The 25,034-nt window shown below is 40.3% G+C and overlaps 1 protein-coding gene across 1 annotated transcript in view; it reads right to left on the bottom strand.

Annotated features, from left to right (window-relative positions):
- The window catches only part of LOC103800627 (cystine/glutamate transporter-like), a gene marked incomplete at its 5' end in the record, with an annotated part of 49,565 nt that overhangs the window by 19,703 nt on the left and 4,828 nt on the right, over positions 1-25,034 (bottom strand). Inside the window, 3 exon segments of the mRNA XM_009073009.1 lie at positions 15,489-15,533; positions 18,832-18,931; positions 21,437-21,562. Coding sequence (XP_009071257.1) covers positions 15,489-15,533; positions 18,832-18,931; positions 21,437-21,562 — 271 coding nt within the window.

Below are 25,034 nucleotides of genomic sequence, written 5' to 3'. Positions count from 1 at the left end.
TCTCAACCAGGAGATGAAAGGAGCACCTCTGCTCTTTCATAAGCTCTGGCATTGTATTTTCTTCCAAGGCCTTTGTTGGAGGTGCTCACAGCACTGCCAGCAGCTTAGATTATGGTGACAAGCACTAGTAAATCACGCTGCTTGCTTGGATGCAAGGAAGCTATAACCACAAACCTGACATAGGGCTGTAAAAGCAAAACACCTGCCTGCAACCAAACTCCTGTATGGATATGAAGGGGAATGGGGTAGAGGCACAATTTAAAGCACTTCCTTCAAGCTGATTCATTTAGCATAGGGTATAACATCCTCTTAACTGCTCAGTACTGACACACACGTCACTGTCGGACTTCAAATAAATGCAAAAAGAAAGGAGTGATCTAATTGTGTATTAAAAGTAGTTTCATTTATTGCAGGAAGCTCTCCTGCAATTATTAATTCTCTGACCACAGGATTTATGAACAGGGTCTAATTTCTTCAGGCAGAATCACTTTGCTTAGTCAAAATGGAATACTGGCAGTAGTTGGGAGGGTTGGGGGAGGGATATTTAGAATTATAAAGAAAGGAACCTGAGCTGGGATATGTGCCAATCAGGCCACATTGCTGAGAAACCAAAGCCAGCAGCTACCACATAAGAATATCATGGCCATGGAAATAGATTACAATGGTTATGAAAGGAATCCCACTAAAAAACTGCACTGCCTGTCATGACACTCTCCCCACATTCCTGCAAGTACCTGAGTGTTTGCAGGCAGTAGGGCTGGCATGGAAGCAAAGTCCTGCTTTGATCTATGTGCATTTCTATTGTCTATACCGAGGACATATCTTTCTGATTTAGGCCACAGGAAATGGCAAAGCAACACTTTGAGTAATGCAAGGGAGCAGGCTGGCAATGCTGCTATCATTCCCAAAACAAGCAGCTCAAGTTCAGAGCCTGGGAACAAGCAGCCTGAATACAAAACACTTCACTCAGCTGCAGTGAACAGTACAGGAGGGAATGCTACCACCTCAGCCAAACTTTTTAGTTAGTAACACTGGTAGCATATTAATGACTCCTTACAGTAATAAGGGAAGATAAATACCTAGGTGCACTGAAGGATCGAGGGAGGAACGTATGTCTGTGTGTGTGTGCATAAAAGAAGCCAGATTTTTCATACTTGTTAAATTCCTTGGCATTTAATTTTGAGCAGGAGAGCTTCCACAATGCCAAGGATCATAAAGGAGCAATTTGCTGCTGTATGTTACCATTGATATTTCAGCATGAATGAAAATTGCACTATTCGATGATGAAAAGAGCAGCTACTTGTAATAAGGAGCACCATGGAAACTGAAATATCATTCACCAAGATAAGCTCTTCTTCTGAAGGAATTCAAAATGAGAAAAATTATAACTCTGGGTGCCCTGAAGCATTAGCATTTTAAAAATATATAAAAAGGTGTAAATGAAATTAAAAGGAGACGTCTCAACAACACAGCACTGCCATGGAAGTGGCTGTCTGGCAGATAAATAGTTTTCTCTGCAGAAAGCAGGGAAATGAGGCTCTTGCTAAGGACAGCCCTGGAGAATGTCTACAGATCTGGGTCAGCCCATATAGCACACTGAAATAACTCTGTAAGAAATTGCTACATTCTGACACAGAAGAGAAATCCAGAAAAGTCCAAATGTGAGCTGAAATATGCCTTTGTAGCATGCAGTAACTGGAGGCTCTTCAATGGAGTTCAAATGGGAATATCAACTTTTTCAGTTTTATTACCTTCAGTGCTTTGAGAAAGGAAATATCAGTAAGCTGAAATCCTCTCTTACTAAACTGCCATAATGCCTGAGCTACAATCATATGCATAAGAGAAAATCTTATCAATTTTTTTAAGAAGTGATGAAGCAATGTCATAAAGTGAAATATGCACAATTTTCAAAATCACCAGTATGTCTGGATTTTCCTTTTTCTGTCCAAACTCAAAAAATCCTAAACATAACCTTAAACATAACCTTAAAGCATTAATCCTGAAACCCTGCTGCAAATCAGGTTCCTTCCAGGAATGACAGAGATATGAAATAGTCAGAATATTAATCTATTTCAATTATCTTGGACAGTATAATCAATGAGACTTAGGGTTTTAAGGCTGAGTTGTCTTCGCAACTGCACACTGTTCAGTGTACCCTCTGTCAATGATGCACTGCTCTTCCATGCTAAAATCTTAACTTACTGCACTGTCTCTTATCCTGACCCATTGAATCAACCTATTAAGAACCATGTACTGGCACCATCAAAAAGCCCTACATCCTGGCATTCCACAGCACCCTGTCAAGCATCAGCTTCCCTGACATCAGCATCTGAAAGGAAACTTAGACAGAGAATCACAGAATCATAGAATGGTTTGGGCTGGAAGTGACCTTTAAAGGTCATCTAGTCCTACTTCCCAGCAAAGAGCAGGTACACCTTCCACTGTATCAGGTTGCTCAGTGCCCCAGCCAACCTGCCCTTGAATGTTTCCAGAGATGGTTCATCTACCACCTCTTCAGGCAATCCATTCCAGTGTTTTACAATCCTCATTGTAAACCACTTCTTCCATGTATCTAATCTAAATCTACTCTCCTTTAGTTTAAGACCCTTACACCATGTGCTATTTATTGCAACAGACTCTGATAAAAATTATGTCCCCATTTTTCTTTTAGGGCCCCCTTTAAGAACACACCTGCTCTGTGGAACAGGACAAATTTATGTGCTAGTTTAGCAATAGTGCTTGCAAGGCTTTTTTTCAGCAAGCAAAATAAGCACAAAGGAGACAGCAGAATTTGGGCCACCGTGAGCAAAATTGTGTTTTCAGGAGTGGAGAAAATATGCAATTCATTATGCTTCAGAGTTGCTCTTCTAGTACAGCATCCTGACTCTGAGAATGCTCAACACCATGATCAAGTGGCCTATGGTTTGGACCTATTCATGTCTGGGATAACCTGAACTAAGAAAAAGCCTCTCCTCATGGCCTTCATGACCAAGCAAGAATCCTAAAGCAATTCTGCTTATTTTTCACATCTATTGAAAGATTTTTTTCCTTAAAGCCACAAGCAGCTCATCCTCTAGTGGGAGTTTTACCCAGGGAAAAAGAATTTTATGGCCTTCTATGTTCTTTGTGGATAAATCTTTACTTTTATGTGGTTTTGCTTAGCAACTGGGTTTTTTCCTGTCATAAACAGACAAAATAGAATCACCTGTCATTCCTTTTCACTGTAGGATGCATCTAATTCTTCTTTTCTCTAAAATAACCTCACATGGAATTTGAACCTCTTCTCATACTGGAGTTTGTGATCCATTCTCATGATCTACAGAGGAGGAGGTATTTCCATTGGTGTTAGATCTTTTCAAATGATGATATCAAAGCTACTCTTATAAGGGATTTTCTATTCCATCATACTTCAAAAAATTAAATACTGTTATTACATAGCCCATTTCTTCACAATGAACAAAACTTAATGACAAGGTGAAGATGTAAATAACAGCACTTGCTCAATAGCAAGTGTTAGAAGCAAATGAGGATTGACATAATAGACCACAGCAGTGCAACTTGTGAAATGCAGATTATTCACTTCAAAGCTCCTCTGGAGCCATTATAATCTTATATAAATTCTCTTAGTTTACAGTTCATAGATATAGGCTGTACTATAATTTAAATGATTAAAAACCTTTATGGGTTGTTAGTTAACAATATTCTTTCCTTAAATGAAATATCACTGTCACTATGTGTTTAAAATTCCAGCATACTCACAGCCAAACATCAAAGTATAAGCTACAGTGTAAGCAACCAGAACCTGCTTGCAGAACATCTGTGCACCCATAAGCACACACATAAAACAGCCACCATGTAGGGAAGAGGTGTGCAGGGGAATAGGAATCTGAGCACTCACTGGCTAAGAAGAACCATCCTCCTCTGATGGTAATTCTGCTGTCACACAGAAAAGGATGTAGTCATCTACAGCAAAGAAGTACAAAGCCAAATTGTCTTGTTTCTGTATGACTATTACATATTTTAAATACAAGCCAGCAATTTCACTACCTATTAAAGCTGAACAATCAAATAAGATGATGCCATTGAATGTTTCATCCAAAAAAGACTCTGTCAGACTTGAGTAAGTTACTCTGCTGGCTGAACCAAGTGGAATATATTCATTTTCTTGTGTATGATAATACCATTGCTATTGGTATTTTGTCCATGTTGTTCTAAAGAATAAGTACTCGTGATGGCATGGCACATGTTAATAACTGTTTGTTCAGATATAAAATTTCAATCTGGTGCACATGAGTGCAATAAGGAGCATACTACCCTTGCAATTTTAGTTGTCCATTGCTTTGTGTTTTATTCTCCCATTCTGTAAACTATACCAGTAAAAAATGCTGTCTCACTTCCTCTGTCAATCTCACCACCTCTGTCAGATCGTGCCAGCATCAGCGTAGCGAAGTTTGAGATGGTGGTCTAATAAAAGGTTACTGCTACTGGCATGCTCCAGGCTCTGGTATAACACAATGCTCACTTAACACTGCCTTAGCACTCTACTCTGTAATTTTTGAGGCTCAGCATTAAAGGGAAAAGCAGACAAAGAGACTCATCCCCTTCCGGAGCCAGGAAAGGATGCACTACAGTACAGATCAGAACACTGCACTGTGAATTGAACTAGCTGTCTCTGCCATATATAACTACCCATAGGTAGTGGAGATTGGTTTGTTTTTACAAATAACAGGAGAAATGGCTGTGAGACCCCTTTTTCTATATGCAGGCTGTAACCAACACTGATAGTATCCATGAGCAAAGGCTGTTCTACACCCATGCAATTTCATAAGGGATTTCCTGGCTTTCACTGGGTTTTACACTGAGATTTCAGTGCTATTTGAAACACAGATTTAAATCTCAGACCAAAACATTAAGGTGAGTGCTCTGAATCACTTCCACAAGAGCTAATGCTGCTGGTAAATACAGAAATAAAACCACCAGAGGAAACCAGGCTCTGGTTTTGAAGTGTGTAAGGAAAACCTGGGAGAGGTTTGCCTACACTGCAGAGCAGAACCCAACTAAAAGTTATATAAACTACACTTTCTTGCTTTCACAAAGAGTATAACACCCACAGGACCCAAGGTGATGGATGTGGAGGCCATGGGGGAGCTGCAGTGACTGCTCAGAACCACCTCACGTGGACTTGTTGCCTTTATCCAGCTGTCAGCCCAAAGCATGGTCTGATACCAGTTATCAGCCAGTACAATCAGGGCTTTCAGGCATTGCCTTAGCATACAAAGAGGCAATGCATCACAGTTAAATGAAAAACTGCTTCTCCAGCCAGTAATTCTTGTGCAGACAAAATGTTTGCTGATTTGGCCTGGTACGTTTGGCACAAAGGACTCAGAGTGGTGGCTAATGTTCTCAGCATATAGATGCAGCTTTATCTGATCCCTACCTAGACAATTTTGGTTTTGCCTCATCTGGTCATAACTGATCTGGTGAATTTACTCATTTTTCTATCTGCCACTAATACACTGCTGTCTCACCTCTTTTCCAGTAATTTCAGTCAGGCCACCTGCTTCTGAACCACCAAAAGATAATGAAAATACCTGATGGGACCTTCACAGTGGCCAAGAAAAGAACTGTTTAGTCCTGAGAGACCCATCATCTCACCAGTAAAATACAGTATGTTTTACAGCTCTGAACCTTCAGCAGTACATCAGTCTTCCAAGAGGTTTTTATTCCTGCTATGAATATTCTCCTGAAGCAGTTCAGGGCTCCCATAAAGAGAATACTGTCACCCTTCACCTACAGGTACTGCTATGTTCCTCACTGCAACAGAAATAGGTGTTAGAACAGTCTTACGTGTGTTTCAGCTGGTGAAATGAAGGAAAATGCAGGGCAATGGAAACTTTGAAGGTTATGCTGTTTTGTGTTACATTACATTACCCTGCTGGTAAAGCAGATTAGGATTTTGCCAGCTACCTGGGGAGACTGTGGATAAACATGTTTTACTTCCTTAGCAGAGCTGATTCATAGTAACCATGATTCACACAAACAAACAGAAAACGATAAAAAACAAACAAACCAGCAAAAGGAAAGCAAACACACTTTGCCCTCAGCAGGTTATCACATCAGCAAGCCCACAAGGGCTGGAAGGGGGTGACCTGTTCTGCAGCGATACAATGCTGTGCACCACAAACCAAACAGCCAGCACAGGGACAGTACATTGCTTAGCACATCCTCACACCCTGGAGCCACCAAAGCTCTGTGAAACTCTGAGCCAAAGGTGCTGCAAGACTCTCTGCAGCAGCTATCCACAGCTCCAGCAAACCTGTGGGAGTCCTGGCACCCCAGGGAGACACTTTCAGTGTTGTGAAAGAGGAGGCAATGCAGAAAGCCCCAGCTGAGTTCCCTGGATTTTACTTCCTCAAGAGATGTGTCACAGACATGGCAGAGGAAAACCTGGTTAAGAGTTTGCCTCTGAAGTGTCCACTTCCATGTAGATGTTCACCTCTTCTGTGTATACTGCAAGCAATAACTTCACCTATACCTGGGCATGATGCCTTCCATCATCACCATTAAATTGACAAAGACAGTCACTTATAAAAATCAAAAGATTGAAATCCTAGGATCACAGAATGGTTTGGGTTGGAAGGGACCTTCAATATCATCTAGTTTCATGGGTAGGGACACCTTCCCTAGATCAGGTCACTCAATCTTTATCCCCTGTGGAATTGATTAGCCCAGACCCACCTTCTCCACTGGCCTTGGATCAAAAAAGAAATAAGGCCATGCATCATGGCACTCCAGGCACCTGTGTGTCCACCCATTCCCCGAGTAAGTCTGCAGAAACCTCTCCCACCCAGAGGACACCTCAGCTGCAATGGGATCATGCCCAAATGATGCATTTTTAGAACTATTTAATAGTTCTAACAAAAAAATCTTCAAAAAGTTCCAAGTGTCTCCAGAATTCTGAAGGATTTCATTCAGTCGTTTTCATTTCAATTTGGTCCCTTTATCTTAAACCACAGAGTCTACATAAATACATAAAAACATATCAAAGCAATAACTTCTGAAGTATTGCCTTAATGTAGATGTTGCCTTAGCAGGGAGACAATCACGCAGGCAGCTTGCCCTCCCAGCCTGCCTTACTGTCCTCCCTCCCAACAAGATGCACAGGAACAGAACCACTACTAACCCTGTGTCCTGGCATATATCAATATGGTATTACAGTCTCTGCCATTGCAATTTATCTTTTTCCTTCCATCCTTCACCTATCTTTGATTTTTCAGGTAGCTGACTACCTTCCTGATTTCTGTACTAACCTCCTGGTGGTATCCTTATTACATTTTTGAGACATAAAAAGAATTAGAATTAGATTTTATATCAGGAAACAAAAGAGTAGAGATAGCACTATTAATGCCAATACACATATCCACAGCTAAAACCCAGCACAACAATATTGTCTCTAACCTTGTATCTATAGCATTCATTATTGTTCTTCTATTTTTCTACTCTTCTCAGACACTCATGTCAGGCATGTGCTATAAGTTAACTTTGACTGTACGAAATAATTCATTCTACAAAAATCAAACAAATACATAGAAAAAGACAACTGCAGAGGTTCTTTAGGTATGAAATCTGCATTTCCTAGTCCTGAATATTTCTATGGCCATCAACTTGACTTTTATGTGAGTAGAAGCATTTTATGCAAGGAATATAAATGTTAGAACAGGTAATTATACAAGTGACCTTACCTTGCTTCATTTGATAGTGAATTATTAGTCTTCTCAACTGCAATTGTATAAGACATCCTTATTGTCTTAATTAATGATCCAGGTACATCTTTGAAATCTTTACAGACACTATAGATTACATCAGACTGTTTTCTAATTTACACATATTGACTGGCATATCAGTTTAAACCCTGTCACTGGTAGCTCTTCACTGCAGTCAATTTCTAAACAGAACATCACTGGTTTTGGGGTTTTTACACTAAAACAGAAAGATAATAAAGTGGAAGTAGGAGATGGAAAGACTGGAAGACAGCTGGACCAATTAAAATGCTAAATTGGTGTTTAGAAAGCAGCTGCCAAAAGATACTGGTGCCTGAAAGCTGCACCCGAGGGCCATCTCTCTCTCTCTCATGGTGTAGAATTGCACCACGGCACTCAACACTGATATAAGCACCAAAAAAGCATGGTGTAGGGGAAAAAATAAAAAGAGAAAGGAAACTGCACAAAGGAAAAGGAAAAAGAATAAAATACGTTGAATATGTGTCACACACACATTCCTCAACATCATGGATTGCAATAGTATCCATCACATCAGTCCCTGACTAAATGCATAATGAGAATGTGCATGCTCTGGAAAGCAGGAGGCACACATAGCAGCTGCCTCTGACTGTCTGCAGAGGTAAGGAAGAGGAATAGTGCTCAATGAAATTTGCAGCCTTTTTGCTATCCCTGCTGCTGAAGCCTGTGCTCATGGTGATCCCTATTCCAGATGACAGGTGAATTCATGCAGTGAGTCATCTTCCCAGCCCCTCTGCTGTCTGCATCTATTGCTCTGGTGAATTCAGAGCACTGCTCAGACACAAAGTGCATCTGTCAAAGACAAGGCAGGGAATTCAGGTTCGCAGAGTGTCTTTCTGCATATATCTGGATCACTCCAGGCTCAAACTGCATGGAGACAAGGCAGGGAATTCAGGTTCGCAGTGTGTCTTTCTGCATACATCTGGATCACTCCAGACTCAAACTGCATGACACACTTTGTTTTCCAGCTGTGCTCTCTGTTTCCTCTCTTGTGACACAGCACAGCTGTTCAGTAGGACACACTGCACCCATGGGGCAAGGGACACCCAGGTGTGGTAGGAGGAATTTGTCTTCAACAAGGAAATTAAGAACAGAAGGACTGAATCCACATCATCAGTTAATTAGGAGATATTACATATGGTAGCTACTATGCTGGAAATCTCAAAAATTGCAGGGTCAAAGAAAAGTCTACGCTACAAGAGTACAGGATAGTCCACATCCTCAAATCCAAAAATACAGTTCAATGTTAAAATACTGGAAAGATTAACATTTGTCACTTTTGATTATCTTCAGATCAAATATCACAATGTAATCCTATAACTGCAGTGTGTGCTTGCAGCCCAGAAAGCCAACTGAATCCTGGGCTGCAAAATGTGTGGCCAGCAGGACAAAGGAAGTGATTCTCCCCCTCTACGCTGCTCTCATGAGACCCGCCTGGAATACTGCCTGCAGTTCTGGTGTCCTCAGCATAAGAAGGACATGGGACTGTTGGAGCAAGTCCAGAGAGGCCACGAAGTTGCTGGAGCATCTCCCCTAAGAGGACAGGCTGAAGAAATTGAGGCTGTTCAGCCTAGAGAAGAGCAACCTTCCAGTATCTGAAGGGGCTACAAGGGAGCCAGAGATGGACTCTTTGTTAGGAACTACAGTGATAGGACAAGGGGTAATGGGTTCAAGTTGAGGGAGGGGAAATTTAGGCTAGATAATAGTTAAGAGTTTTTTCCTGTGGGGGTTGTGAGACACTGGCACAGGCTTCCCAGGGAAGTGGTGGCTGCCCCAGCCCTGGTGGTGTTCAAAGCCAGGTTGGATGAGGCCCTGAGCAACCTGGTCTGGAGGGAGTTATCCCAGCCCATGGCAGGGGGGACTGGGACTAGATGATCTGTAAGGTCCATTCCAACCCCTGTAATTTTATTATTGTATAAACTTCTGTACTACATATTTGGCACTGTACCCTGACACAAAGAAAATGAATTGCAGTCAAATGTATCTTTTAGGAATATGTAGAACATAATAAGACACGAAAGATTTCAAACTCCAAGCAGATATAGCATGCCTAACATTATCAATATCAATATTAATATTCCTCTTTGGAGTAAAGCTTGTCATTAAATTCTAAAATTAAAAAAAAAGAAACAGAGAGGCAGAAATGGCAAAGGCTTGCATCCTCTCAACATTGAAAATACTTTTTACTGGTTTGAATACTGGGAATCTGACCCCTAATCAGGGCCTAGATTGGCAGTGAGCAACAGTGCAATTCAAGGTTTGGATTGATTTTGGAGGGGGGCTGCATTCTAATGTGAAGTGCCAAAAATCAAACGGCTGAAAGAAACAAGAGAGCTGGAGGAGTTGTAGGACCATAGCCATCATTCCCTTCCCATCCACCTGCATCTCTATAAGGCTTAGATACCCTGAAAAAAACACGTCTAATGCCACATTTCTCTCATTCAGTCCTCATACATGCAAAGTTGTGTTTAAACCATAACTAGAACAAATGTGTGGCACATATTAGATCAATTGGACATGACATTCACATTATTTAAAGCCAATATAAAAACAGATTATATCAAACATTTTGATATCCTGATTTTACAAAACATCTGATGACATCAAGCGTTCGTGACTTGCTATACATCTAGTGTTCTCAGTTCCTTAGAAAAGGAGGAATAAATGAAGTGAGAAGAACACTGGAAAATTCTAATAGACACACTGACTAATCTCAAACCCCAAGGTCATAGCAAAGCAATTAATTTCTTGGCTTTTCAACAGTGTAAGACATGATTTATCAATCTGAGACCAGACTTATAAACACTATACATCTCAATAATATGTTCTTTGCACTGTGTAAATTTTTAAACAATGATAGATTGCCTGGGCTGGACTAAAGTTACTTTACAAACAGAAATGGAATATTTGCAAATGAAATGGTTTAATAAGGGAGAGGGAAAGGAAAAAGGAAAAAGAGAGAAAAAAGAAAGTATTATGCCAAATAACAGCTATACTTAACTGCAACAGCAAAGTAATCTATGTTGTAATATATTTTCAGATTCCACGTCCTTTGAAAATCTCCTATCATTTTGTACCACTGAAATTGAAGACCACTAAATGAAAAATATTTCCTATTCAACAACTCTAACCAAACCTCACACTGCCAAAGATATAATGTGAATCAGTTAAATGAGAGCTGTGAATCAATACCTCTCTCTAGTTTCCCCCTTGATCACAGACTTCCTTGAAGTCATTAAGGAATTTGAGTCTTAGGTTTCCCTCCCCTGAAACTGAAATAATATTTTCTTTCTTTTCCAACAAGAGGCTAAATCTTCATAATTTCATCTGCTTGTAGTAAGGATGCAGCACAATTTTTTTTAAAGCAGGATTCTCTTCAGCCAGAATCTGATACAATCTGGCCCTGACTTTGACAAGGCTCCGAAGATGTTGCTGTAATGTAAAAACACTCCTCAGTTATTTTGTCATCTGGAGACAGTCAAAATTCTTTACAAACTAAAGCAGTGATCCTGGACTCTACCCTGTCTGGCAAGGGAGGAGGAAAGTGTTGTTCAGGCATGAGCCCCAGGACACTTGACTGAAAAAAACTTGGCCTGTTTCTTGAGAGTACATAGTGGGTGCTCAGGAATACAGATGAGCTCAAGGACTTTGTATAAGAAATGAGTCTGAAAATTCAGTATGCTTGATTTCCAGTCCTAGAAATTTACTGCTTCAGACAACATGGCTCCTGTCAATTTTCAGGTGACAAATTCTCTCTCAGTGACCTGGCTGTTCCTTCACTCATTAATTATTTAGACAATACAACAAGACCTCAGTCTGAGTAGGGCTGATCCTTATAATGTAAGAAAATCAAAAAGATCAAAGCCCCATGTGATGCAGCTGCACAAGTTTGCTTTGGTGAAGTTCTGCTTGAAGGATTATTTAGATATTTCATTTCAAACAACATTTGCTATTGACCCAGCACATATATGTGCAGCATAATTTCCATAAAAAGTAAAAGAAATTTGTTGCTACACTTCAGTGTTGTTCCACATATTCTTGATAATACAATTATTTCAGGCTCTTTTAAAAAATTGTACATTAAAGCAGTGAATGCTGCAACCAAAGCTCCTTGTAAAAAAAACATTAACTTTGTGTTGCTTCAGGTCCTACTAATACTTCATGAGGAAAGCACTTAAAGCAAGAGTAATAAGGAAGTTAAGTTCAGCCTGGAAAATGAGACATCAAAAGGGGGTTTAGCAGGAGATAGAAAAAGCTGGTTTTACATCTTATGATAATTGAGGTTATAATAATTTCCTTATACCAAAGAAGGAACTGTGCCATTTCCAAAGTGGGAATTCAACAGTACATCTAAAACTCTGTTCAAAAAAGTAATAGCATCTACTTTGAGATTATTTATTTTTTGGTCTCTCTATTCTCCCTTCTATGATTTAAAGGGTACTTCCTACCCACTTGGCTCATTTCCACTGTCTCTGTTTCAGCTCCCTCTATCTAGGGTTTCATACCACCTAAGTATCCCAGTGCATCAGGCCTGTAGTATTTATCCTATTTATAGTCTTAAATCTGCAGTTTATTGTTTCTGGGTAGGTTACTGCAACTCCACAGACTCCCACAGCCTCCCAAGCCCTTTCTGCTTGTACAAACAGCCACTCCATTGGAGCATAAAAGAGGCTTTCAGCTGGGCAAGGGCACAACCACCCCCCCTTTCCCTGCCCCTCTCCAGGACTCCCAATGACATGTGCTGTACTCCAGCAGGTTTTCCTGTCACCACACACACCACAGCAAGAAATGCAGTCCCTATCTGGAAAACTTTAGTGTCTAAAAGTAGATGTTTCCACCTTCCTGCACATATCAGGATATATTCTAGCCCAGTTCATAGAATCATAGAATGGTTTGGATTGGAAGGGACCTTAAAGATCATCTAGTTCTAATCCTTCCACCAGACCAGGTTGCTCAAAGCCCCATCCCCACTCTCTGCTAGAGCATTTTCCTGCCTTCTCCCTGCTGTACCTTGTGCTGTTCTTCCACAGTTCCTTTGATACATTCACGGCAGGTTTGCATCAGGCTGGTTAACATAGGAATGGAGTTATCATTCATCTCAGTTACTTCCAAAGCTGTCATACATCTGGATATACACAACTGTGACTGATTCTCAGGCAAACATTTACTTTGGCAGCTGCAGGCCAGAAGACATCAGCATGCTCACCTCTCTTGCTGTAAGTAATTTACATCCCTAACCACTGACAAACATTACAAATTGCACACCTGGAGCTGTTACAGGTTCTAAGTGGTTCAAGCCTGTACTTCCCTTTTCCCTTTTAAAAACAGCTACATCACACCTCCACAGCAGCACTATACAATAGAATCACAGAATGGTTTGTGTTGGAAGGGACCTCAAAGTAGCAGTTCCAAGGCCCCTGTCATGGGCAGGGGCACCTTCCACTAGCCCAGTGCAACCATTAACATAATGCATACAGCAAGAATGAAAGGAAAGACAGCATTTTAGGTTAATAAATAATAAGCAGTTGAGTTTTAATAAATACCTACAACAGCAGCATGATAACTGGCTCATCTAACACCTGCACTGAATTTGGAGGGAGCTGAGACAGTTGCCACTGGGATTAATACACACTGTTCCTTGTCCTGTAGCTTTGGGAACAGTGGTGAAGCAACAGGACATCTTTCCAACAGAGCCATTCATAGGTGGCAACCAGATAAAAAAAATAAAAGTTTCAATTGTTTCATTTAATCACTTGTTTCAGGTTAAGGGAGTCCAGAATCCCCATTTATAGGTGATGCAGAGGTCTCTGTTAGACAGCTGGCAGCAATACACTTGCCCTGTCATCACCTGCCACTTATTTAGCAATGTTCAAAATCTGAGACTCTTCTGTTCTATATTATACCTTTGCATGGAGGCTGTAAACACCAAGCATCTTCCCTTCTCATCCTCTCAAAGTGCAGCCCCAAGAAGAGTGATGAAGGGAAGCTTAAACAGCTTTGTGATACCATTGCATGTGTAATACTGAGCTGTTTTTTCTCCCAGAGATACCCTGGAATACACTGAACCAGCCAGGTTATGTGGTTTGCCCTCCAGTACTACTTCCTATCTAGCAGCACGAATAACTTCAGCAGCTCTCCAAAGGTAACCTGGAGAACAGAGAAGCTCTCCTGAGATGAGGGCAGAAAAGACAGTGCGTTCTTCCCTCACATCCCAGCTGCAGTGGGAAAAAAGAAAAGAAAAAAAAAGCCTCAAAATTGAACCCACACCACTTATTCTGTGTGTCCCAGGCCGGGTAAGCTTTACCCAGCTGCTCTCCACCAACACAAATGACTTTGAATCATAGAATCATTTAGGTTTGAAAAGACCTCTAAGATCATGGAGTCCAACTGATAACTCAGCACTGATGGGTCCACCACTAAACCATGTCCCTAACTGCCACCTCTACATGTCTTTTAAATACCTCCAGTGCTGTTGTCTCATGTTTTACTAAAGCACAGATCCTAAAACATTGTTTTGTCTCAACTGAAGACTACCAATGAAAAACCCATTTGTACATAGGTATAATATTAATGCTGTATTTTCTACCAACATTTGCCTGGTTTCAGCTTCCAGTCATAAAATCCTTGAGCTACATACCCTGATCACATTAAAGAGCACATTAACACACACCCAAGACCCCTCAAAGACACTAAAACAATGGAAATCTGCCAGTCTTTCTGCCATCCTCATGTTCTATCATCAATTTCTTTATAAAGGTTTTCATGCCTTTGAAACAGCAACAGGTTCGGTTCAGATCTTCAAGTAACCAGTAAAAAATCTTTCTGCAAGCTCCCTATCAGTGACTCTTTGGGGTTTTCGTTCATTCTCTAAATGTCTGAGATTCATATTGCCTGAGTGTACAGTGCTGAATATCCTTTAAAAAAAACAAGTGATTGGTACACAGCCAGCTATCTTATTTTAAAAACCTAAGAAAGTGATATTTAGTAATCATTTTTGATCAAGTAAATTGTAATTTCCTCAAAGTAAACAAATTATTTGACAAGGCATATTTTCTGTCAATATTTAGAAAAGGTTAGTAGCTTTTTATTACTGCCCCCATGTACCAAAACATATGTACTGAAGTTGATGGGACAAATCAAACTCTCCCCAAGAGGACAGTTTGTCTTTCCATATTTTACAGACAGGTGCTGTGAGTTTGAAACAAACTCGGACCCATATCTCCTGTTTGGTTTAATTGGGTCGGATGCTGCACTATGTGTATTCATGATCCTGCACCTCTGAAACATCTAGACCAAGTAGAAATAAGTATTTGATTAATATTTAAACACAGCAAAACTGACAAATATTGCAGCAGAAAAGTTTCTTGGGCAAGATTTCCCTGACAGGATACCAGCAACTGTCACTGAAAGGAGCCACTGATAGTTAGTTGTATCTTGAGGGGAAGAACCTGTGCCCTAGAGATCTACTTAGTTTTCTGCTTTCTGTGCACATAAAAGTGGAATACGTAACAAGGTCACAACAGACCAAAAATAGCAAATCTTCAAGCAGTTGCAATTCAAATAGATACCAGATCTGCTGGTAAGCAAGAAGCTTGACCAGCATGCAGAATTTCTGAAGATCACTACTTTTATAACATTTTAAATTTTACTACCATTTTTCAAAAGTCAAGAAAAACACTAGGTACATACTTTTCAGGGTTTTCCACTTCTTCAGTGACAAAATTGAGGTAAAACCTAGAAAAAAGTTATAAAATGTATTATAAGGGCTTGATAGATTTTGATTCTGTATTTCTTTCACAAAGAATCAAGAAGATGCTTTTATTTAAACACTGCTGTTAATTACAGTAGACTTTGCAGACCCATGTCTGGATTAAAGGACGGTGTGAGATTTAACCTTCCTTCATCCCTACAATCAGGAAGGGAATTCTCAGAAAAGACAGCAAAGCAGAAGAAAAAAGACAAAAGCTATGTAGTCAGTGTGGAATTAATTTTTTTCCCCCCAACATACTAGGCAGATTATGATTTACCCTTATCCTATACACACATACACACCCTCAAGCCTAATATTCCATTTGTGGTTGTAGCCTTTTCAAATTTCATGTTATACGAGCAAAAAGGCTCATCAGAGCACTCAATAAAGACTTCTTAACAATAAAAACAAATGAAGCCTCAGGAAAAACCCCCTCATAAAATGAGGATCTGACAATAGTTTGTTGTATAAAATCACAAACTCAGGGTGCTAACCCTGCATACTCTTGGAACAACCTCCAGTATCGTCTGCTCTCTGGTCATATTCCATCCGCGTTCAAGAGACAGCTCTGTATGGGAATTCAGAGGAACTACTCACTGAGCACAGCCCTGCATACAAAGCAACCACAAGCCTCAAGGTCACTGAACCCTCTGTTCTGCATTTATTAGCACTAGGTCTGCACATCACTGGATCACAGTTGTGCCTGGCTCGGAGATGGGCACAAAGTCACATCCTGGCTAATTAAACAGAGCAGTCAATACAGCACTTATGCTGGCTTGTACAGAAAGACAAATGATATCTGAGCCAACAGTGCTACAGTGAATAAACAAATGGTAACTGAGCTGGCAGAAAGTCTGGGAGCTTTGCTACATCACAAGTCTTGGAACAGATCTGGGTTAGCAGAACGAGTTATTGCTGCCTCACGGTTTTTAAAAAAAATGTGATTTTGTGACTGAGCATGAAATTCTGTGAAACTAGATTTGCCATCTTATGCAACAACCTCAGCACTTGCTTTGAAGCTTTGTGGCATAGAGCTCCAAAGAAGAAGTTGGGATAGTTCAAAGGAGAGATGGCTTCTGACTAATAAGTTGTTCAGCCACTTTTTTCTGGTCTTAGTCCTGCTTCTAGACAGTAGTGATTTTCACCAGGAACTGTTGTAAGAGGACAAGGAGTAATGGGTTCAAACTGAAAGAGAGGAAATTTAGGTTATATATATGGAAGAAAAATCTTTATAGTGAGGGTGGAAAAGCATTGGAACAGGTTGCCCAGAGAAGTTTTGCACATCTCATCCTTGGCAATGTTCAAGGCAAGGCTGGATGGGGCTTTGAGCAACCTGGTCTGGTCTAATGGGAGGTATCCCTGTCCATGGCAGTGGGGCTGGAACTAGATGATCTTTAAAGGTCCCTTCCAATCCAAACCATTCTGTGATTCTATGATTCTATGACAGCCCAGCATCAGTCCTTTTATTGATACAAAGATATGTTTCCTTGCATTCTTTTCTCCATTTGTCCTTTCTCACTCAGCATTTTATATACCCAATAGTCTACACTTGCTCGTGGCAGGATGAAACCATACATCGAAGAGATACTACCTCTATTTTCTTCTTCAAAGCTGTATCATTAAAAGTTAATAGTCTTGCAGGCTATGCATAAAATTCTGCCTGCATCCAGGGACATGCCACCAACACTTGCAACACCTCTTCACATTCAGCTTATTGTATTGATTTAGCCCCATGAAACTGATAGTGCAAGGGTATTGACACTCCACTTAATGGTCTGCTCCTCTGTGTTCTGAGGCAATCAATTCCAGCTGGTGACAAAGACAAATAGGCAGCTGAGAAGAAACACTAGCCAAATTAGGTCTTTTTCCTGCTAATTTCTTTTATAAGTGGCAAATAAGGACCTTGAAGTGAAAGTCAGAAGGTGTAAAGGAAAAAAGACTAGAGGCTTGGACTGTTATGTGGAAAATGGAAAGAAATGGAAAAGAAGCCACATAATAACAGATTTTTTGATGTAGGATTTTATAATAAACAAACCCAAATGATTTTAAAGAGCTTTTAAAATTGCTTTCATACAAAAACATACAGCTGGGTTAATGTTTTAAAAGTGAGAAACCATCACATGTATGGGTATGAAAGACAGAGGAGGTTATAGGAGAGAGAGGGAAGAAAGTAGACACTGCATAATAAGTTCCATCTCTTTGAGGCTTCAAAATGCCAGGCTCTTTTCTTACATACCTATCCCAGATAAATGCTTTGGACTCTCTTGGGCTTCCTCCCCTCCTGCCATTTAATATATAAAGTTCTGTTCATACTTTGGTGTGCGTGTTTATAATGCTCCTGCAACCAGGGAGTTACAGATGGGCAGAGAACTCCAATGTTCGGCCCATTGTCCCTCAGAATTAAATAAATAAACCTCTTATCTCTCAGCCCTTGCCTTTTGTGTGAAGCAAAGAACTTGGCTGCCTGTGAGGCTATGGAAAGCAAAGTGAAGACCTGCAGACAAAGCTATCTCAAAATAAGCCCACTCTGTGCCTTGTAGTCTCCTTTTTCCCCCCACACTGCTGCTTTGAAAGCCCTTTGGCACTGCACAATGTGGAGCTCTCACTAGCACGAATAAATTGTAAAGGCAGATTCTAAGAGTGGCAGCACCTTTCAAACCAGCTGCTGTGTACTTTGGTGGGGAAAGAGACAAAGAACTTGAAAGTTCTGAGCAGGATACCTGAAGGCAGATTCTCATACCTTTGCTCACAGTCAATAGCACTTGACTTCTTTAGAAGCCAGTTGCACTTGTTGTTAAGTGAGGTCCAATTCTCTCTGAGCAAGAAGCAAAAGAATCTAGGTTTTTTTTGCCCTGTTTTGTGATCCATACTGATCTTATCACAGTTTACTTCTTATTCTTCAAATACTGCTTTTACAAAGCAAAGCTAAGGGTCACATCACTTTATAACAGAATCATGGGTTTGTTTTTCATGTAATTACTGACTTGTTCAACAAGAATTATCCCTTCATTATTCCTTTTATCAAAATAATGAAAATTTAATAATATTCCTTTTTTTTTCTAGCATTCAATGCATGCTTATGTATCATATACTGGAGAAGAAAATCTTTGCTTTGTAGAGCTGCTTGCACAATAACCACTGAGCATATGGAAAAGTGGTGAGAAGTACCCTTACCATATGATGTAGCTTGGCAAAAGATGTTCTTCATCTGAACAAATGTCTTTGTTAGAGTATGTTAGTGCTCATGTTCAGGACAAATACTTACAAGTTTCATCCACTTACCAGCCTGAGTAGGCATACATTCCCGAATAGAAAGCAAGTGGTAATCCCATAACACTGGCATCATTCCCTGCAAAGGCATTTTTAAAGTGCTGCGTTTCTCCTGCAACATCAACAAAAAGCATATTGAAAAAACAAGCTCTTGGGTCATCTGCTATTTTAAAACAAATAAATATATCACACCATGGAACATTTGATCACCCAACAATTCACTGACATCAAGTCCTGCCCTTGACCTTGATTTCTGACACAACCCTTGCAGCCACAACCTGCCAGCAGTATGTGGCATCCCTAGTCATGCAATAGCAGAATTTGACCTATTAGTTTGTTTCAAAGCATTCTGAGCTTGATGACACTCACTGCTTTGTCATCTCCAGCAGTGACTTATGTCAACATGAAAGAGCAGAACAAGCTCTGTAGTGTTTGATGTGGAAACTTTCACTTGTTCAACACTTCAATCAGAAGGAACTTTGCTGGCATTTCATTCAGAAGTGACATTTATAAGATAAATAAACCCAAAATCTCAAAGTTTTTTACCACTGAAAAATTAGATTATTAACTCCCTACCACATGATAGTCAGTACTGTATGAATATTATAGCAAGGAAGAATTATATATATAGCATATATAGAGATAAATGCAAATATGTAAGACTTGTATTATGATCTTATTTATTTACAAGGTGCTCTATGGTTTGTATGACATCCTTACAATATCTCAAATTTCCTGAGAAGCAATGATCCTCCATAGATACAGTGCAGGAAGAAGCAGAGTTCATTCAGACTTACATTAGCAATGGGATAAATCCTCTACCCTTTGCTCTGTTTTCACTGAGCCCTCAGTCAAAATTCCCACTGAAGTGGAGGCATTATGGATAAGGGAAAAGTGGGGAATCATGGACACTATCTGAGCTATTTCAGGACAGCAAACTCCAATCCAAACCTGGGTCTGACCTGCTCCAAAGGTCTAGGAAAAGTGGGGCAGATAGGAACAGAGAGAAATTTTGCATATTTCATGTATAATGTGCAACAGGAAATGATATTGCAGCTGCCAGAAAAAAAGTGGAAAACAGGAAGATAAAAAGAATGAATCAGCAGAGTGTTACACAGGAAAACTTTTATTTCAGTCTATATTAACCACAGTGAGATGCCTGTCCCTGACAAACTGAGCTCACCGCACAGACTAACGTTCTGTTCACTCAGATGGGAGGGTTTGTGAAGCATCAGAAAAGAGCATCCCCAGGGACAAAGCCAACAGCTGTGATAGTTTTTGTTAGATAAAATCTGCCATCGATTTATTAACGAGTGCTCCCTATTCTGCCCCTCTGAGCTGAATGGCTGCTTGTGCTCTATGTAGCTGTTGTAAGGATAGTGATCTGAGGTTTGTCACCGTCTCACACCCACTGCTGAGAGGGCTGTAATGGAAAAATTTCTACAGGTAGCTGAACATCTGTCAGTGAAAAGAGCTTCTCTGCCAGCACAGCTTTACCCAATCGACTTTCAGAGAGCCAAGGAAAAGTCTGCACAGCCATATCCATGCTGGATGCTGCTGGGAAGGACAGAGGTGGGTTCTCACACTCCTTGCTTATCCACCAACACTGATAAACACTGTGCAGTAGTTCTGGTTCTCCAAATGCTTCTGCTTTCCTTTCCTATGCTTGGGTTAGCCCCAGACCATTGTCCTTATGTGTATGCTTTAATTTTTCACTTGGAAGAAGTAAATCAAGCAGGTAGCACAAGCATCCAGCACTTGTAGACAGTAAGTCCATGAAAACAATAGCTAACTAGTTTCTCTTTCCAGTAGAAGACTTAACATCAGAATTTCCATCACCAAAGTGGTAGAACAAAATCCATGAATCTGTTTCATGTGTCCCCAATAAAAACATCTGGAGACAAACTGTTTATAAAGGCATGTAGTGACAGGGCAAGGGGGAATGGCTTTAAACTGAAAGAGGGTAGGTTTAGATTAGATATCAGGAAGAAATTCTTCCATGTGAGGGTGATGAGGCACTGGAACAGGTTGTCCTGAGAAGCTATGGATGCTGTGGATGTGTACAAGGCCAGGCTGGATGGGGCTCTGAAAAACCTGATCTAGAGGGAGGTGTCTGCCTGTGGCAGGGGGTTGGAACTAGATGATCTTTAAGGCCCCTTCCAACCCAAACCATTCTATAGTTCTGTGATTTTGTGAATTCTGAGCCCCCACTACCACCACACACCATGTACCACACCTAGGGACTAGCACAATTGAAGAAGGCATTCTGCCTGGAGAGGGCATGTGCTTCGGGGAAGGGTGTGCCCATCGGCCTTAAAACCCATCCTGCCCCTTTCACAAAGTTCACACTGAAGGCAAATTACAGGAGAGCAGTCCATTTGCTCATTTGAAAATCAAGTCCCATTGGAATAGACTCATTGGCATGCTGAAGGAAATACCAGTTCATCCCAGTGTAGTTCCACTTCTAATCAATGACAGTACAGAGCCTCAGTTAAGCAAGCACAGACTAATTAAGAGATTTTGCTGCTATAAGCAGTATTTGGTGAAGGCAGGTGGGGAAAGACTGGGGAGGGTACAGATAAAAACACTTTAAAAGCATTTACTTTTCATTTCATACCTTTAATTAGCTGAATAACTCCAGGGACTATAATTATCAGAATTGCTACAAGCTTGCAAAAGGTAAGGAACATCTGAATGCGGGTGCTCCAGCTGACACTTGTGCTATTCAGGACCATCACCAGTGCTGTGAGGGAAAAAAAGAAAAGTCAGAAAGAAATAATTGTCACAAAACTCTTTGCCAGCAGAGAGGTCACACAGACAATAGATCCTAATGCATTAAAGGAAATACTCCCCGATAACCTTCTCCAGCTGTCATCCTCCCACTTGTCCCATTCCCTTTCCAGGCACTGCATGAAAGGCTTGAGCTGAGCCCCTCTGCCTGACCCACTGCACAGCCCATCCGTCTGTCCTTTCTCTGCTTGGCTCCCCCTGCACCAAATTACAGCTTCGTTGACCCATAATTGTCAGCTGCTGGTACACAATGGGTTGGCAGGACCCTGCCTCAGATGAAAGAAATTAATTGCCCAATCCTTGTCACTCCAAATTCCTTTATCCATGCTGATTTGAGTAGAGATTTGCATTTTCACAAAACAATAACAACTAATAACCACATTAAACTTTCTCATCCTCATTTAGGCCCTGCATAAATTTGCACTTACTACCTTATTTACCTCTGATCCCCTTTTCCATTCTTTCTCATCCCTTTTAGCTGTACCACCAGAGATGCAGGAGGGCCAGAGTGCAAGTAATGTGCCCAACCTTGTTGGGAATCGGTGAAGAAACAAGAGACATTTTACTTCTTGAAAACAAAGCCCAGGTCTGCACCTCACCAGCATGTGGAGAGATAAGTGAGAAGGGATTTTACATCCTCCCTGCTCAGTTTGCATCTTCTTCTGGGTCAGGGAGGGCATCTTCTGGCATTTACTAAGCACTGACTGACAGGAGATCTTATCATTTGAGTGCCAGTTACTCTAGTTTGCTTAAACAATTACCCAGATACAACAGAATCAATAAAGGAGTTTAGATATTTAAAACAGAATAAAAATTTCCTTAAAGAATGAAAAATGGGAGTAATTTCACTATATAAAAGTCTCTTTCCCACTCTGCTTCAGGAAAGTCTTTTCCAACCTGGTATTCCATGATTCTATGAAAAAGAGAAATATAATCAAGCCTGTTCACTCATCTCTTTCTTGCCATGACAAGAAGCTAATGAATTAGCTTCTCATCTCAATCCTCCTGTACTTCAAGTTCTCAAGACCACCAATTTGTCTGTATCATCAGCCACATCACACATCTCAGGACAAATAAAAGCACAAGTTGCTAGTTTGTATGAGCTAGCACTGTATATCTGGTATGGTACAGCCTTTCTGGCAGCAAACTCCACTGATTTATCCCAAGTCTTCTCTACAGTTTCTGTTCACCAGCAAGGCTAAAAAATATATCATAAAAAAAATCTTAGTTTAAATTGAAAGCATTTTTTTTAATGGAAAAGGGAGAAAAATTCCAAGCAATCTGGATCCCAACACATTTTTTACATATTTTTAATAAAATAAAAATGTCTTGAAAGAAAAAAAAAAAAAAGTGGTTTTTTTTTTGTGGAATCTTTATTTGGAAAAGAGACAGTCCTACTCTCAAATGAACAATTTACGTGACAACATACACTCACAACATCACTTGACATGATTTTTTTAAAACCAAAATAAAGATCTTAAAGATCAAAATGCTTTACCAGTTCTGTATCTCACCATATCTGACAGCTGAGGTGTTCTTTTCTAAGTGACAAAGAAATCACCTGGACTTCTGCAAAGTGTCACTTGAGAACCAAATACTTTTTTTTTTTGCTTTTTTATTTCTGGGTATACCTATACTTGGCAGGAAACAGAAAATACCAGGGGCCTGATTCATTACTCTGTTGTTCCAGTACTACCCTGACATATCTTGACTCATTTAAATGTTGAAAGATCCCTTTAGGTTGTTGTGTAATAGTAGTGCTGTTTGAGGTTCCCTCCCTTTTCCTAGGGCTTGACTACTAGGAAGATTAGCAACTATTATTTAAGCAAAATATATTTTAAAAAATAATTTGACCAACAGTGTATAAGTTATTTAAAAATCCAGTACGATACTCAAGCACTGGCTTATTTTGCTATTCCTGGAAGACTCAGGATATAACTTTTCTTCCCCAGTAGGTAAAGCCCTGGCAGGGACCAGACCACAAGAAAATGGCAAAGAGGAGTTTTCTGAGTAATAGTATCTGCAATTTGATATCCAGCTTACTCAGAGTTCAAGCTGAATGCAGCAATCAGTCTGTTACCTTACACAGGTCAGAGTAGGTAACATGAGCATCCTCCCTGCAGAGAGACCTCCTCCAGGCTTTCTAATGCTTTGGTTTCACCTTCCTGATACACCCATGAAAATGTCACTTGGTGGCATAGTACAAACACTGATGTCAACTCACACAAACTCATAACCCTCCTTGCTGTCCAGCCACACACAAATCACAAACACCAAATCTGTGTAAGAGCTACACTGGCTTGAAAGAAAAAGAAGTTCAGGAACAGACTGTGTCAAAACTTTCTCCATTCCCAGCTATGAGTTCAAAGTCACCCAAACATTTCATCTGAGGCTTTCTAATCAAATTGTGAAAGCAAAAGGGACACTGCAAGGACCTTCATCTAATTGGGAAGATGAAGGGATGGTACACCTGCAGTAAGTCCTGTGCATGTGCCATTAGTTAGAATCATAGAATGGCCTGGGTTGGAAGGGATTAAAGATAACTTTGTTCCAAAATCCCTGCCATGGGCAGGGGCACCTTTCACTAGACTAGGTTGCTCAGAGCCCCTCAGAGCCTTCAGCACTTCCAGGCTACTTTGAACCACGTGCCAGTCTGTCTTTTACCACTCCTATCATAAAAAAATATTCCTAATATCTAATCTAAACCTGCCCTTTTTCAGCTTGAAGACATTTCCCCTTGTCCTATCACTGCATGGCCTTATAAGAAGTCCCTTGATGCAAATGTCTGTTGATGGTCTTCCATATGAGTAAATCCCCTGCTGAGTTGGAGGATTGCACTAGTAGTAGGTCAGGTTTCGGAGCTGAGAATTACATGCTAAGAAGTGTTTACAAGTTTTGAGACCAGTTTCCCTTTTTTTAAAAAATCATTAATTAATTGTGTAGAAGAATTTCAAGTCTTCAATATAATATAAAATATAACAATATAATATAATATTTAGTCTTTGTGGTTCTATGTGCATAACACATGTCTAGAAATGTGGGACTTACACTTCTATCACATATCAACACCATTACTGGTTGTGTCAGCAATGGGGTAGTGCAAGGCAATAGGAAAGAGGAGTCAAGAAAAAAGCTGCTAAAAAGCAGGAAAAGAATATGGCAACTGTGCCAGGATTCAACAAGGAAATTATATCTTGGGACTACAGCCATTGTTCAACACCTCTTCTATGAATAGGGCCTAATGGAGATACTTAAAGAAATTTATTGGAGACAAGTTGATACAGCAAAGATCAGAAGGAAGCAGCAGTTTCCTAGAAAAACGGCAGTGAAAGGAGGACTAAAGTTTAACTTTGCTAACTAAAAGTTAGGCATCTAGTGTGGCTGCATCCTCAATGAAGAGAGTTAGTTCCAAAGGATGAGTAACA

Source organism: Acanthisitta chloris, unplaced genomic scaffold (genome assembly GCF_000695815.1).
Source record: "Acanthisitta chloris isolate BGI_N310 unplaced genomic scaffold, ASM69581v1 scaffold7114, whole genome shotgun sequence".
In the NCBI taxonomy this organism is placed as follows: Eukaryota; Metazoa; Chordata; class Aves; order Passeriformes; family Acanthisittidae; genus Acanthisitta; species Acanthisitta chloris.
This window is presented reverse-complemented; position numbering and strand designations above follow the sequence as displayed.